The sequence below is a fragment of the Lonchura striata genome, chromosome 5, assembly GCF_050655825.1.
Source record: "Lonchura striata isolate lonStrDom1 chromosome 5, ASM5065582v1, whole genome shotgun sequence".
Taxonomy (NCBI): Eukaryota; Metazoa; Chordata; class Aves; order Passeriformes; family Estrildidae; genus Lonchura; species Lonchura striata.
Genome location: NC_140707.1, coordinates 47,225,763 through 47,241,964, shown reverse-complemented (window position 1 = coordinate 47,241,964; position 16,202 = coordinate 47,225,763). Strand labels below are relative to the sequence as shown.

Here is a 16,202-nt window from a genome sequence, read left to right as displayed (position 1 = left end):
CATGAGCAGCTATACTAATCAAGTTCACCTTCTCCTGTCCAGGTATCCTGCTCCTTTTCACTACACATAAGGCGACACTCCTTTCATGACAGCAGAGAGACATTCCTGACTTCAAGTTACCTGCTTGCCCCGCAGATAGTATGATTCCTGAACTATGGACTGTATGACCCTAACTAGTCAGTCATGGTCCACACACCAAGTTACCAACAACACTGCCTTCCAAAACTTCCTTATTCTCAGAGGACACACATTTGTGTACTGATAAAATGCTTTACCAAGGACCTGTCAGCATGAAGAGATAAGTGGATGGGACACAGCCCTTATCTAAACTTGCCACATAAACCCTGCTGTTGTCCCTTTGCCTGAGATGCCTTCCACAGAAAGAATACAGCAGTTGCCAATTTGTCTTGCTGTCCCAATGAGTGGCAGGAAAACCCTTTTTCCTTCCTAGAGTTATTAGATATTGCACAGAGCCATACCTTGTTTAACTGTAAAGCTGTCAATGCAGAGAAGTGACCAGAATGTGACAAAAATCCTGAGTAAATAATCCTCAGGGGGAATGATACTGACTTGTGCCTCAACAAGTTCATGAGTCGAGCCAAAGCCAGAAGGGGGAGGTGCCTGAGAGATTGTCTGCTTAGGGTGGGGAGGGCCTGATCAGAACCAGATCACGCCATGTAATCAGAGTTCTGCCAGGTAATTGTTTACCAATCTGAATGGTGTGTTTGCTTTCAGCAGTTACGGAGAACAACTTGGACACGCTGCCATGGCAGCTAATCCAGGCTGATATAGAAAGGGGAAGGAAGCTTGTGTGTAGAGGTCATTTACAGATGCCTGGGAAGGTCTATGTCCCTTGAGAACTAAATGCCTTCCAACACTGTCTTCATAAACTGGACACAGGACTCAAAGGTATGCTAAGTTTGCTGACTAAACAAAGTTAGGAGGAGCTGTTGACTTCCTTGAAGGCAGGGGGTCTCTGCAGTAAGATCTAAACAAGTGAGAGGTCTGGGCAATCACCAGCCATATGAAATTTAACAAGGGCAAGTACTGGATTCTGCACCTGGGATGGGGCAATCCTGGAAGCACAGACTGGGAAATGAGAGGCTGGAGAGAAGCTCCACAGAAAGGGATGGATGCAGAGGATCCTGGCTGATGGCAAGTTCAATCTGAGCCAGCAGTGCCCTGGCAGCCAGGAGGCCCAACCCTGTCCTGGGTGCATCAGGCACAGCATCACCAGCCAGGCAAGGGAGGGGATTGTCCTGCTCTACTCTGCACTGAGATGGTCTTACCTTGAATATTGAGTCCAGTTTTGGGTGCCAATTATAAGAAGGACATTAGGTAGGATAGGATAAAAAGGATACTAGAGAGAATCTAAATGAGAGCTACAAAGATGGTGAAGAGTCTGGAGAGGGACCATACAAGGAGCATCAAAAAGATCATTTGGAAAAATGAAAAAACATTGTTGTTGCTAAAAATGTGACATGATTTTTGCATGTTTGCAAAAAAAGTCTGACCACAAACTTCAGGTCAGCCTTGCCTATCTCTTGCCATGTGCCTGATGATACCTGTTCACATTGAGCTTTAGGTTATGGATGTCAGCTGGACAGTAGGAAGAGAGCATGTCTGATGCTGAGAAAGGACAGATTATTTTCATTTTCTGCTCTCATTCCTCATCATGGGTATGATTTGTTTTTTTCCAGAAAGAACTGTCAAAGGTAGTGAAATGTTAGCTTGAAGTGACAGGAACCTGTAGCAGAATGCTGTTCAATCACAACTGGAACCAGAAAGACCTTCAGAATAACTGTATTTTGTTTGAAGAAAGCCATTTTAATTTCTTGTCTACATGATAGGCAGAGCAGTAGCAGAGCTCCTCTGCTGTTATATACACAAGATAGCAAAAACACAATACCAAGAAAATTATGATATTATGTGAAAACAATCCATACAAATAGTTTATATTGTATATATCCTCTCTGGGATCAGTAAAAAGGATATGTGGTATGTCTAATGCATTGCTGAATTGAATATTCTTTCATATTTATTCACTAGCAGACAGGTAGAGCATACTGAATTTATAAACAGAATTTTGCTTTTCAGGCTTCTAAGCTCCTAACTGTAAAAGATACTGGAAACAAACTTGAAACATGTCTTACAAATATGGCTCTGAAATTAAGAAAAGTATGGAACAAAGTTGTACCTTTTTCAAGTTCATAATTATTAATTTTCACCAAAGTTTTTTTTTAAAGGATATTAATAATTTTCTGGACATTCAAAAAACTGATATGGCTCAGCTGTACGATATTCCAGTTAGTAACAGTTATGGTTGGGGGTGGGGGGGGCTGGTTCTTCAGATACTGTTATAATCAGGTAACATATTTATAACAGCATAAGTAATACTTTTTGTAGGCTAGCTCTAAATAGCTGGCAATTGACACAGTAAACTCTTGAAGATGATCTTGAAATTTCCTTGAAGTTGGCTCTATTAGAGAGAAAAAAAATTGACAGAAAGAGAAGGTTCAGAGAAGGGCTAGAGATCAGAAACTAAATGAAAGATGAGCGAGGTTTTCATTTAGCAAACTAAATTAAAGAGGAGTGAATCCTCCAGAAAAGTTAAATGCTGGATTCACTGACCTGCTCCTCTGCTTGACTCCTGCCTTTTCCCTGAAAGGCCCCTGAGTTTTCCCATGTTTTCTATTGCAAAGACAGCACCCCCCATAACTTCTGCTTGCAGACTCTTCCTTAGTAACATTGTTCTGATTGCATTTGCAGTACTTTTGTTGTGATAGAAGGTAGCATGAAAATGAAATGCAGAGATTTCATTGCCCTCTTTGGATAGGGCATTGTAGATTCAGGATATTAATTTTCTGTCTTCTAAGGAAAGCATTTTGTAGTAGTTTTTTCCTACCACATGTTTAACTTCATCATTATGTTCACTGTTGGGTTTTAATCTTTGGTCAGATTAGAAAGCTTGATACAAAGTATTTTTGATTTAAATGGATTTCTGTAACATTCTAAAAAAATTTGCTCCAAGGGTTGATTGTGAAAGTCATAGATATTTCCCTTGGGAAATTTTTAGTACCCTTCCAAATAATCCACCAATAGGATGTTCTTAATAAACACGATAGTTTATTCTCTTCTACGGATTTTTTTCTAAGCTCTTCACTCAAGATGTTTCCAGAAGAGGAAGAAAGCTTTTTAAGCTTCTACTCCCCCAGCACATTTATTATGACTAATATGCATCTCATGCTCTGAATGATAAAGAAGCAATTGCACAGTGATTTGCTCTTTTCTTCTAAAAATATTTACCATATTTTATTCCTAGTCACCTGTCTCTTTTGGTAATACTCAAATTAATGATAATGGTAACCAACTACCCCCCCTGACTTTTACCAGATATTTTTCTAGTGATGATAAAAATTATGCATATAAATTAGTTATCTAATTTATAGACATTTTTACTCTTTACTCTATAACCACAACACTTCTTTTATTCATGTGAACACTCTTTTATTGTCACTTTTATTAGATTCTAATGCCCCTCCCTAAAATAGAGTGCCATTGTATTTACATTCCAAAATACATGTAAATTTACATGCAGAACATACATAGAATAGATATACTAGGGACTTCAGGGGATTGCATTCAAATAAACTTTTCTTCATTCCAGGGGAAAAAAATATAAGATCATTAAAGGTCCTTCAGGCAGATAAGTGCATTCTAATTACATTAATATATATATTTGCATTGTTTTACTCAAATGCAATCTATTTACACAGGATTGACAGTTAAAGGTCTACAAAAGACCGTCTGTATCTCTTCAGTCCTATCTTAAACATTTTCTTTCACAGAAAGGAAATACAAACTAGTACAGTTTGTTTCTGTCAGCACGCTGTAGACAGGACAGGTGCCCAGGGCTTGGATCTCCGGTGAGAAGGACATTTCCCCCCTTGCTGCCCCCCGGGCTGTGTGACAGCACTGTGCTCTGCCAGCCGTGCTGGCCAGCCCCTGGGTCATCTGGCCCCACAAAACTGGCTACAGGTTCTTGCATTCAGACCATGACAATAGCATCACACAGGCTGAAGCCAAAGCTCCCTTACTGCTCCCGTCCTGGCTTGCCAAGAGGGACGACTCAGGCACGGGTGGGGAAGATTCCAAGCTCGAAACCAGTGCAACACACACACCTGCTGCTATAGGCACAAGCACCGAGGAGCAGTGGACTGAGGCTCAGACATAGCTAATATCAAAAGAAAGAACAGTCACTGGGACTACTGACCACTGCCACAGCTTATCTGTGTGGTCTGTTCCTCATGACTTACAGTCAGCCTACCAGCTCGGTGGCTGTAGGGTGAGTTGGGCTGGCTTTCTGCTTTAGCAGATGTCTGAAAGCAAGACCTAAACATAAAACAACACAAATACTGGCAAACCAGTTAATTGTATCATCACTTTTCAGCCTAGATTTCATACGAAGGATGGAGTGGAAACATATGGAGCCTGGAGATGAAACAGGACTCTTGTTTCTATCATCTGCCTGTAGGTGAAGCACCTGGTGTGTAACAGGCAGCAGCGCCACGCTCTGAAGGGGGACATGAGCAAACGGCACACAGCATGTTTCCAAAGCACAGTCCTACTAAACCTCATTCCCCCACAAAACTAAATCCTCCAAGTTCAAAATGACCAGAAGTGAAATAGCAGAAATTTAGAAAAGTTATCAGGTTGAAAAATAACAGAAATGTATTTACACAGCAACAAAAGCAGAATCAGAATAATTCAACAGAGGCTTTAATTAAATAAATGAAGTGTATTTAAAGCCAAATTCTCACCCTTGGACAAAGCTGAATTAGACCTAATAAATAATCTGGTAAACAGCATCCTCCAACTATGCTGAAATTTTCACAATCTGTTGCAATGTAGAGAGTGAACCAGTGAATTTGTATATTGACATGTATTTATTTACACAAACCACATTTTTGCTTCATTCTAATGCCTATGAATCAATTTTAAAATGAATGACCAAAAATAGCAATAAATGGCATGTACGAGTACAGCTTCTTTCAGCATGGCATTACCTACACATAGCACTCACAGTGCTCCTGTCTCAGGGCTCTGATTACATAGGTAAGCTTTCAATCCCCGGTATACACTTCTGGGTCACATGTATCCCACCATATTACTCAGAATTTTGATTAAACACCTCAGTTTAGCAATAAAAGTCTGGTCACAGCCCCGGAGAAGAAAGCAAAGTTCAATTTTATAAACAGAGCTGGTAGAAGGTTGTTCTCTAGCTACTTTTTTTCCTACTTTTTGGTTATTCAGAATATTTCTTGTAGAAGCAAAGGATTGTTACAGAAACAAGCTCATAACAATTCAGTAGCTTTCAAAAAAGGAGGAAGTGCCTTTCTTCTAAAACTGACAAATTTGGATCATGCAACCTTTTAGCGTTTGATATTATCCTTCAGAGCAGTCTTTGTTCTGGAGAAAATATTCCATGAACACTGAATATTTTAAGATACTTCTAAAACAGAATACAAATAAATAACTGTAGATATTTGATACAAGCTCCAGAGCCAAATAAAAACAAACAAAAACATTACTTCAATTCATGTTTACATCCCTTCAGTGGCAGGATAAAGAAACTCTCTTAAACATTTGTGGTATGCCTTTTAGTTTCACAACAAATAAATCTTTAGATCCCAAAAAATTACACCCCTTCAAAGATGTCCATGTAATTCTTCACTACAGTGGCTACTCACTATGATTGTCAACAACATCAGAGCCAGGAGAGTAGTCCTGGCAAAAGGTCCTTGACTCATCTCCCACAGAAAGTCAGAGGTGACCTTCACACATGAGTTCCCCTGTAGATGACTGCTCTTTGGGACCATTCCATCAACTTTTACCTGGGCAAATCTCCCACAGATTTCCAGTGGACAGTGTTTTATCTGCATAAGCACTTCAGGCCCAGGATCTGAGTACCAATATAATGCTTCACAGTGAAGAGTGACCAGTCATCCATTCACAAATTCCCAGGGTATCTTTCATTATGATGTCTAGTCAGCAAGTCCAAGATCAATAAAGTTCAATTTGCTTGCCATTCAGTTTTACTACTGTCATCCTATGAAATGTTTACTCTAGTTCCACTAACCAGACAAATCTTGAAGCAAAATTGTGTATAGTAAAAACTTTGCTGACAGAAAGGATCAATTTATAGGCATAGCTGAAGTTTCAGTTATACATCAGAGCATGCAGCAAGGGTTTATGACTTTGGGGAAGATTTGATCCCAGGAGAAGTGCATGAGTGCATTAGTGTGCTTTTGGGAATTACAATCCCAAACTTTTCAGCTTGATTCTACAAGGCCAGGTGATGTGAGTGGAAATGGCACTGTGATTCAGAACTGCATAAATGAGACTTGGAATCTGAAAGAAAACATTGCAGAGTCTTCCTGTGACAGCCTTGTGTTGTCCTGGTTTGGGGTTAGGCTGCCAAAGAGCTGGCTGCAGGTGTCCATAGAGCCAAGTGCCACCATTGATACAGTGATGAATGTCAGTTCTTTGGTATTTCCAGCCCTCATCTTACCACCTTTTGTCCTCTACTCTGTTTGAGCCATGAGCTTCATGTTTTTGTCTTCACGAATACAGTAAACACATAAAGATTGCAAATAGTCTGAAAGCTCTTTAAGGCTCATCGAAGTAAGGGATACCCAGTTTATTGCTGCAGACTATATCGTTAAATGAGTTTCATTTCTAAAAGGAGCAACTATGCACACTCATATTTGCTATGTGCATCATAATTTAAAAATCTATAATATTTGTGACTGATTCCTTAATGATTAGAACCATTGAAAACCAGAATGGGGGTGGGGAACTATCATAAGCACAGATAGAGCTTCCCTTGTGACTGTGAGTATAGGATCTAAGGACAAATTTTGGAGTCCCCTGAGAGGTGTGGCACCTCCTGTCCTGTGAAACCCCCATCACTGAGAAGTGACATATATTTTGCAGTGTTAGGTGCACAGTAGCACAGGAAACAAAAATTACTATGGCTTTACAAAATGCCTGTATGCCTGCTTCCCAGTAAAATAACAGTACCAGACATGCAAATGCTTTAAAAACTATAATAGTACACTCCACAGTAAACTATTTAAAGCTTAAGTACCTGTAAAATCTGTGCCTTCCTGTCCAATAATTTTTAGAAAACCTTTTAACTACAGAGATGGATTTGATTCTATGTTGTAGCTGTCAGAGCAGAGCTCATATTCCAGCCATATTGCAGTAAATTTTCCCTACTGTTAGTCCTCATACTGACACTTTGATAAACTAGAACTCCAGCTCTGATGAGAAGTAGTGTGATAGTAATCTCTGGCAAACATTCACAAATGAAAAAGAGAGATAGGAACACTGGTGTACTGTATCGCTTTCCAGCATTAGACAGAGCTCCTGCTAGCTAGGCAGCTCATGGTCTTCTCTCTCCTTTGCACTCTCTCTCCCCCCTACTCTGCTTCTCATTCACTTTTAATTTTGGGAAACAGAAATGTAATGAGATGCAATCCATAATTTAGCATAGTGTTAAAACAGGAAGTCTGAAATCAATGCTATACCTCATCTTTTGGCATAAATCAACAGTATAAAGCTGGGAAATCAGACCCTATAGTCACAATGAACCAGAAACACTGAGCATGATCAAATCAAACTGTATGTTCAAGTTAATCTTATCAGTGATACACTTGATTTATTGTATTTTATGTATCTCTTATAATGGCTCTTCCTGTCGAATCACCTTCACTAATTACATAGGATTTTTATTGAACCTACAGAACTGAGGAACAGATCTAAAGTTACTTCTTTGGTTGACCATTGGTAATATTTTTTATTAAAAAAAAAACTTTAGCTGTCCTTTCCTCAATGTGTGATACAATCAAGCTTCTCAAGTTGCTTGTAGCTCTTAGTATGCTGTTAATTATAGCAGGTGACAGACACAGCCCCAAGCATCTTCCCATCATTCTCTCCAGTAATGCATACAGTTGAGGTACTGTGTCACTGACCTTCCAAACACCAAAAAGAAATAAAGGAAAAAGAAAAAAAAAGCAGAAGATTTTCTGGATAACTGCCTGAATAGTTGTATATTTTGTGTGCTTGTTCCTTCTACTGCACCTTGTAAAAGATGAGAATAAAACCCATGTAGAGATGATATAAGAACCAGTGACTGTGGGACATAAGACTTTTATTCTGAGTTTAGACTAATTTATGTATTTATGTGTTCATTAAATTAATTTCTAACTGATAGAAGCAACACCTCAAAACCATGGAAAATGGCTGCAGATTAAAACTTTATTAAAACATCTGAAAATTGACTCAGAGTTGAATTTCCAGCTCTCCAAAGTTTAAAAAATGTTTAAACATAACTGAAGTTGCATGAAGATGCACCTATTACTGAGCTTTTAACTACCTGCATCTGTTGAGCATATTTAAGTATTTCACAAGGCTCCAGATTCCCAAAAGGACCCAAATTGTTCCATTTCTAACAGAGGAAAAGCCCTCCAAAGAAGAAATGTTAGCCTGTATATGTGTGCATTCTTAGATTAGGGAATTCTGGAATTGTGTCTTTTAGAGTAAAGAAAATGCAAGCTAGTTATAACAAATCTTGATCTACAACTGAAAGATTCACCATGGCTAACTTCACTTAGCCTGATACTTATATCTAAGTAGCTTTTAACCATTCATCACTGGAAAAATAAATGCCATATGAAAAAATACTTAAAAGGTAAGAATTATTTCATACTTACCTATAGTAAAATGCTGTGCCCAATGGGGAAAATGAATGATGTGCAGAACTCCATGATACCAGAAGGCTAATTAATCACTTTATTATATTATACTAAAACTATATTACACTATATTGCATTAACAAGAACTATCACTAACTAACTAGAAAACCTGTGACTTTCTGCTGAGTCCCAACACAGCTGTCACCTAATTGGTCAATGAATCCAAAACACCATCACCAGAATCCAATCAAGCAATCACCTTGGGTAAACAATCTCCAGAACACATTCCATATGTATGAAACAACCAGCAGCAGCAAGTGAGATAAGAATTGTTTTGATCATTCTTTTCTTTGCTTCTCTCACAGCCTCTCTCAAGAAATATCCTGAGAAAGCTAAGTCCCTGTTCAGAGGACATGTGAATACCACACTTACCTCCAATAAAAAAAAAATTAAAATAACTCAAATCTCTTCTATAATTCTTACATAATCTTTCTCCATATCTTCCTTGATAGAAAAAAATAGGTGCCTTTATTAATATGACTCAAAATAAATAAAACATCAAGATCTAAGATGTGTCTCTCAGATTTGTTGCAAAATAGTTATATTCTCCTGTGGAATCCTCAGTTTGGAGTAAAATCAGGATTCCCACCTCCTGTGTCTCCAGGCTTCAGAAGGAATTTTGAAAATGCCAGTGGAGGAAAATAGGAAGAAAGGAGTCTTTCCTCCATGCCTATTCTTTTTCAGCTATTCCATCTCCTGTCAGAGATGTAGAGCTGGATGCTGATTTTAGTGACTGTTCAATTAGGTCAAGGTTAAGTTCACAAGCATTTCACTGAAGGGTGTGGGGAGTTCCTCTGGATGGAGAATCAGACACACAATGTGTCTCCTTGCCTGCTGAAGAGAAGGGAAATAAACGTTTGCCTGAGACTAAGAGGGAAAAATGGGAATGCACCTGTGGAAGAGTCTTTTTGTTAGTGCAGCAACTCCTTGACTTTCTGTCTTCCTCTGAAACAGAGACAGAAAGACATAAGATAGAAAAGAGAGTAGAAAGGAAAACCATGAAAGTGTCCCCTTTTTTATCTTTAATTAACTAGCAAAGTCCATTTACTAATTTTCATCATCTATATATTTCACTAATAAAGACTAGTGAAGAATTTGAAGAATAAATGTACAAAATTATTACATTTACTTACCAGATTTCATTCACATTTTAAATGCATAATTTTTTATTATTTATGAATAAATGCAGACAGGACCATATTTTTTTTTATTATTATAATGTTCCCTGTGTAAAAAGCTAACAGGAATGGTTTTATTCTTTTTTTAAAAATTATTTAAAATTTTACTATATAAAAAGTACCAAAATTTATGTCCATATGCATTCTATGAGGGCATCTTTAATTGTTAAGGTAGAAACAAAGTCTTCCCTGCATCATTCAGAAGCACAGGGGTTTCTAGCACTGAGAAATTTGTTATTAAAAAAATTATCAATTTGCAAGAATAAAACATAACAAAAATATTTATATTCTTTTTATGCTTGGGAAAGTCCTCTTTGCAGTCTACCCGTTTACATTAGTTTAATAACTTCCAATTTAAACTTAAACTACTTCTTCCTTTGTCTTTACATTCCAATAGGTAGATCTGAGGACAGTGAAATAAATTTTTCATATTCTGAGCCTGCTACAAGGACGAACTCCACCTCACACTGCACCAGTTCCATGAAGGCTGCATGCTTGAGCAGCATCTTGCTGCAGTGCACTGCAGCTCACCAGAAGTCCCCACCTCCCAGTCCTGCTAATATGTTAGCCTCGGAGAGACTGGAAAAATGCTGAGAAATACAGCAGCTTTTCAGTTGTGTGTATCCCAAGCCTTCTCTGAGTAGGTTGCCAGCTCTGAAAAGACCATGCCGTTTAACCCCCGAGCTAACGCCATGCAGAGAGCGCTCCTGTGCTGTTCAAAGGCTGCCGGCTGTTCAGCCTTCAGTGACCTTCAGCAGGGTCATTCCCGGACACCAAAACCTGTCCCTGCGAGGTGCATCTACACGTGCTGCAAGAACAGTGTGGCCTCAGTGCCTTGTGATAGGAAGGAGCACCTTCCTGAATGGGCAGCAGGCACAGGTCATTCAGAGCTGGAGCCTGACCTGGGTGTGGGAGAAGGGCTCGAACAGGAACCGTCAGGCGAAGAGGTGGACATGCATATGCCTGTCTTAGATCACCAAGCCCTCCTCCAAAATACCCATCCAGTACATGAATTTTCTGTATATTTTAGAAAGAGATTTTTTTTTTAATTTCCAATCTTTTCCTTGACCTGTAGACTTTCCGTAGTGTTTCAATTGCAGAAGTGTGGGAGTAAGGAATGAGCTGGGTTTTCCCTTCCTAAGTACCCAGAATCCATCAAAAGGCCTTGCTGCACCAGTCAAATTAAATGGGTATGCAGTTCTCACTAGTATCTTATTAACAGCCATTGTATTTTTGAAATATAGAAGAATCAGACTAGTGAAACATACTTTCTATCCCTTTCAAAAGTTTACTTAATCCTGCTTAAATTTAATTAATCTTGTTTAAATGCTGACGTAAAAGCCACAAAAGGAGCCCCAAACGCATTTTTATATCATAGCAATTATTTGCAGCAAAATTATAATAATCCTTATTCCTTTTATCGTCATGATAGCAATTCATTATTGCTTTGCTCAAAAGAATTTTAATACAACATATAGATAGGGCCCCTCACTTCTACTAAAATAATATTTACTAAATCCACCAGTTACTTTCTCAATTTTATGTAATAGATTGCATTTTTTTCTCACTGTTTCAGAGTCCTATTTGCACTGTACTGTACATTGACATAAAACAGGAAAATAACAACTGACAAGCACTGTAGGATTGCAGCAATTATTTTAAAATAAGGCTGATTTGTTCTACTGCTTCTTTCCCTGAGGCCAATATCTGGAGGCTAGTTATACTGAAATTCAACAAGCCAGAGGACAAACACCTGTTGCATATGATTATTCACTATTAAGAGATAATGAATAATTCAACATGGATATTTTTAAAAGTAGCATCCTTATCATCGTTCTCTGTTCTTAAGAAAGTGTCTGTAGAGAAAGAAAGAGGGGTCATGTTAACCCAAAATACTGATTGTATCCTATCAGATATATTAGTCCACCCACTTTCTAACACTTATGAAACACATAATTGGGCTTTTCCTGATCACTGAGACAGCAGTGATACAGCTTCATTAGAATCATAGAATTGTTTGGGTTGGAAGAGACCTTTAAAGGTCATCAGGTCCCACCATTCTGTAAAGAGCAGACAGGTCTTCAGCTAGGCCAGGTTGCTCAGAACCTCATCCAAGCTGACCTTGAATGCTCCCCAGGATAGCATTCTGCTGATTTTCTACATTGTATTATTATATACATAGATGTAAGCGAGCTGAAAATACCAAGCAGAGCTTAGTGATGGATTTGTGCAGGGGTCATTCCAAATAAGCAATTCCAAAGCTAAGAGCTAAGGCAGAAGAATTAGGGTGAATTAAATAGTGATATGATTAGTGTTTCATCTGAAATAATTTCCTATTTCACAGATGTCAACAGGTGAGTTCCTGTTAGGTGCAGTGGAATCTGGATAGATATTACTTAGCAGGTTAGTGATTCAGCATGTCTTCCAACAATTCCTGAATTGCTAAAATGTCATAAAAGACAATATAAGTCCTGTGCATTGACACCCCTTTGGGACTGATGAAGCTCAAAAGATTTAAAGAACTCAAATATGCAAACTGACTAATAAAAAATTATGAGCATACACCTTAAACGTATATCAAGACTTCTTAGCAGGTTGCAGCACTGAGCTTGTATGAAATAAGAGAAAATTTCTTACCAGTACAAATATACATTTCTTACCACTAAATATACATATTTATTTCTTCTCAAGCAGCATGTGAGGCAAGTTGCATGTTTTCAGCCTCAAGTATCTACAGAAAGAGAGAAACAGAAGCTCTATTCATTATTAGCAGCAACCATAATAATAATTGTTTTACATTCTGTAACTCCTTGAGCACAAGCTAAGCCATCCAGATTCTGTCCTTATTCAATTTTATCAAGCATCCTCCTGAAATTCAAACTCGGCTGCTGTAAATATAAATCACCAGAATTTCCATTTCTAAAAGCTCATTCACTCAGAATATGACTTACAGGGACAAGTTATAATATTCTTTCTATAGCTCTACACATTTACTGGAAAGACAATCAATAGTACTCATGATTCACAAGGGGAAATAATGCTTTTGTTTAGATCCTGCCTACTGGCAGATCAGGCAATGAACTCAGTCATATTTTCAATGATTTTTAATATCCTTTCACAAACCAATCATTAAAGTCATAGCCTCAGAGGATAGTCTAATCCTGATTAGACCTGTACAGAAATGCTTGTAGTCTGGGGAAACAGACACATTGTAGCACTGGGAGTGGTATTTCCAATGGTTTCTATGTTTAGCAATACTTATAAAAAATACTGTAAGGAACTAATTTATTTCTGCAAATCAACATTTCTTCTCAATACTGTACTAAAAATGTTCCTCTTTTACAGCTGCGTAGAAGAGATGTTATCAAAATTCTCACTGTGGAACAGTAAGGAAGCTCCTCTCCCCACACCTTCTTTACTCTTTCTACAAAATACTCATGACTACTTAGTTTGCAGGCTGTGTCACAGCACTTCTAAAGTATTGTAGCAGGCTTTGCAATCATAAGTAACTTTAAACCAGCTACAGATAGTGTCTCTGGAAATGGAGAGTTCTGCTTTTTTTTTAGATTTAGGACTTAAAAAGTTTTCACACATTTCAATTGGGCTGGTGAGAAAGATTGTGAATTGTCCCTGTTTTAATTTTCACAGCTTTCTTTAAGACATTTTGAGCAATATTTTATGTTCATGAGCATTGATAACATGGTTCTTCTAGCAATTACAGTTTTCATATTGCCAGCCTTCTCTCCACCTGAGAAATCTATATCAGGTCAGAGTAAAGTCAAGTTGAATGAATTTTACCTAGGTCAGGAGTAAAAGGAATTTATAAGATAAATGTTGGATTTACATAATCATGTTAAGATTCCTTATTTTTCATAGATTATTCCAATCTTTTTCTGAATTAGACACCACCTTCAGTTCTAAAACTGAACTTGCATAATTGCACAAATTCCTCTGGTTTGTTTTAAAACCTAATTTCATCGGGATCCCCTTTATACTAACACATATATTCACTGTTTCCCATTTTCTTTTCCCATATCATTAATGAAATTGTGGGCATCTATCATCTCCCAGAAGTTGTTCTACTCTAGCCTCACTCAGAAGGCATGCAAAATATATGGTTTTGTAGATGTGTTCTGTTCTTCTTTTCTAATTCTTCTGAATTCATTTAGAGATTAAATCACAGAACTTAAAGCAATAATCAAGATGTGGGAATATTACGTGTCCACAAACTGCTGTAATAAAAATACTTTTGTTTTGCTCTCAACCCCTTTCCTAAGTTTAATTAAATTCTCTATTGTGTTGTTTTTCCAGGGAACCCAACAAATATTTAAAAGTATTCTCCTGTGGCACTGTGATTCTGTCCCTTAGATGTCTCTTAGCAGTCTGCTTCGGCATCCAGCATCCAAGTCCTCATCATCACCATAGCATCTGCACTTCTGGTGAAGAAAAGCAACATAACATAATTTTGCTTCCCAATGGTAGTATCTTCCCCTATAGTGACCTCCACCATGTCTCATGAGTTGGTTCCACTGTAGGAGTTGATAGGAATATCACCATAGTGACATATGGCACTGTTACCAACCCATCAATTTCCCTAATTTCATGTGAGGGCTGTCACCCAGAGAGTGCCCACCAGAGCTTCTGATAACACACACAGCCAGGCTGCCAGTGACATCTCTTAGGATGATTCCTCTTACATACAGGAAATTATTACTCACTGAGAATCCTAAATATTGATATTTTAAACAATACGAAATCCCACTCTAAGTTTATACCTAAAAAATTATATTCCTAAAAGTTCAATGTGTTTGAACTGCTAATTCATAATAAGGATACTGGGTTTCACTATTCACATCACCTGAATCACAAATTATTTCCATGTCATACAGATGAGATAATCATATTTCTAGCACCATTACTTTTCCTAAAGAGTTTGACTGCGAGTTACAAACATGTGAGAAATAAGAAACACACCACATCATTCTGTACTCATTTTACCCCTCCTATATTGGTTTGTATTTTTATTGCACCCTTTGCCATTACATTATTTTTAAAACAAACAAAAGAACAATACTCTATCAGAAGGCAGCATCATTATACAATAATACCAATTTTAAAATAATTTTGCCTTGAATCAATTTGGAAAAAAAATACTGCATAATATAAAATAGTGCTTTACGTTGAACATTGAAAAATATATGTGGAAGCATAATTTACCTCCCTAGCATCTGTGAGGTTTACCTTAACTTCCTAGTCACAAAGTTCTACCACCTTCAATGTTCTTCCCTAGCTCAGTGAAATATTTAATCTCTTTTCTGCTCCTCTTTGGTTCTCCCCATTCAGAATATGCCATACATTGACAGCACAATCTGATTTCCTCACATGGTCAAAAGGAAGGGACCAATCCAGGCTCTCTTAGGGCACCTCAGTGCCCCAGGCAAGAAGAAATGGCATGTGCTTCTTCTTATGCCTTACAAGAAGAGTAATTTGTGGCTACCACAAATTTATTTTTAGAGGGGTTAGTAGTATTAAATGCATTCCAGAAATACCTGCAGCCTCAAGCCCTTAAGAAGGAAACTGTCTACTGTCCAGTTTGTGATTTTGATTGCATCTGATCACAGAGATACTTTGGAGCTTGTAAAAAGAAAAAAAAAAAAAAAAAAGAAAAACTAAACTGGCAAACTTTAGATCAAAAGATAAGAATTCTGGTATCTTCAAGATCAGCTGGAAAATTAAGCAGAGGTTTTAAGCACTAAAATGTTGGATATAGGCATCTGAATTCCACCTAAAGTGACTAGAAGCCCTTTCTTGGGTCTGGCTCCAAATTTCTTTAATTATATGAACGGGAAGGAAGAAAAACAAAACTTCAGGTGCAAATGTGTCTGGAGACAGAGTTAATCCATCACATTCACATTATGTCATGCTGAAACAATATAAGAAACCTCTTACTTTGCAGAAATCCCAGCTGCAATATTTTTGTTCTACTTTGCAGGCTTTTATCACAGTTTTAATGGAATATAGTTGGTTTTGAAGTAAAAGTCTGACGGTTTTCATTAAAAGAATTAGATTCTTGTCTTGAGCTGCCTGATCAGCTTTAAAATAGGACTTAGTTCTCATTATCCTCTGAACAATATATTTTATGGAAATTAATTGTAGTGATACATTTTAACCTGATGTCACGACAGGCTCATTATCAAGAGCAGCA

The 16,202-nt window shown here is 37.7% G+C and overlaps 1 protein-coding gene across 2 annotated transcripts in view; it reads right to left on the bottom strand.

The window, feature by feature from the left end:
* Positions 1–16,202, bottom strand: part of NUBPL (NUBP iron-sulfur cluster assembly factor, mitochondrial) — a 183,547-nt gene that overhangs the window by 15,587 nt on the left and 151,758 nt on the right. Inside the window, exon 12 of one of the 2 annotated variants that reach the window (XR_014955677.1) lies at positions 480–14,433. Coding sequence is in view for 1 of the 2 variants with exons in the window: in XM_085580470.1 (XP_085436596.1) it covers positions 12,684–12,728 (45 nt within the window). In the remaining variant the exon portion in view is untranslated. Of the gene's footprint in view, positions 1–479; positions 14,434–16,202 lie in introns of those variants that run through there. The other variant, XM_085580470.1, reaches the window with a different exon arrangement.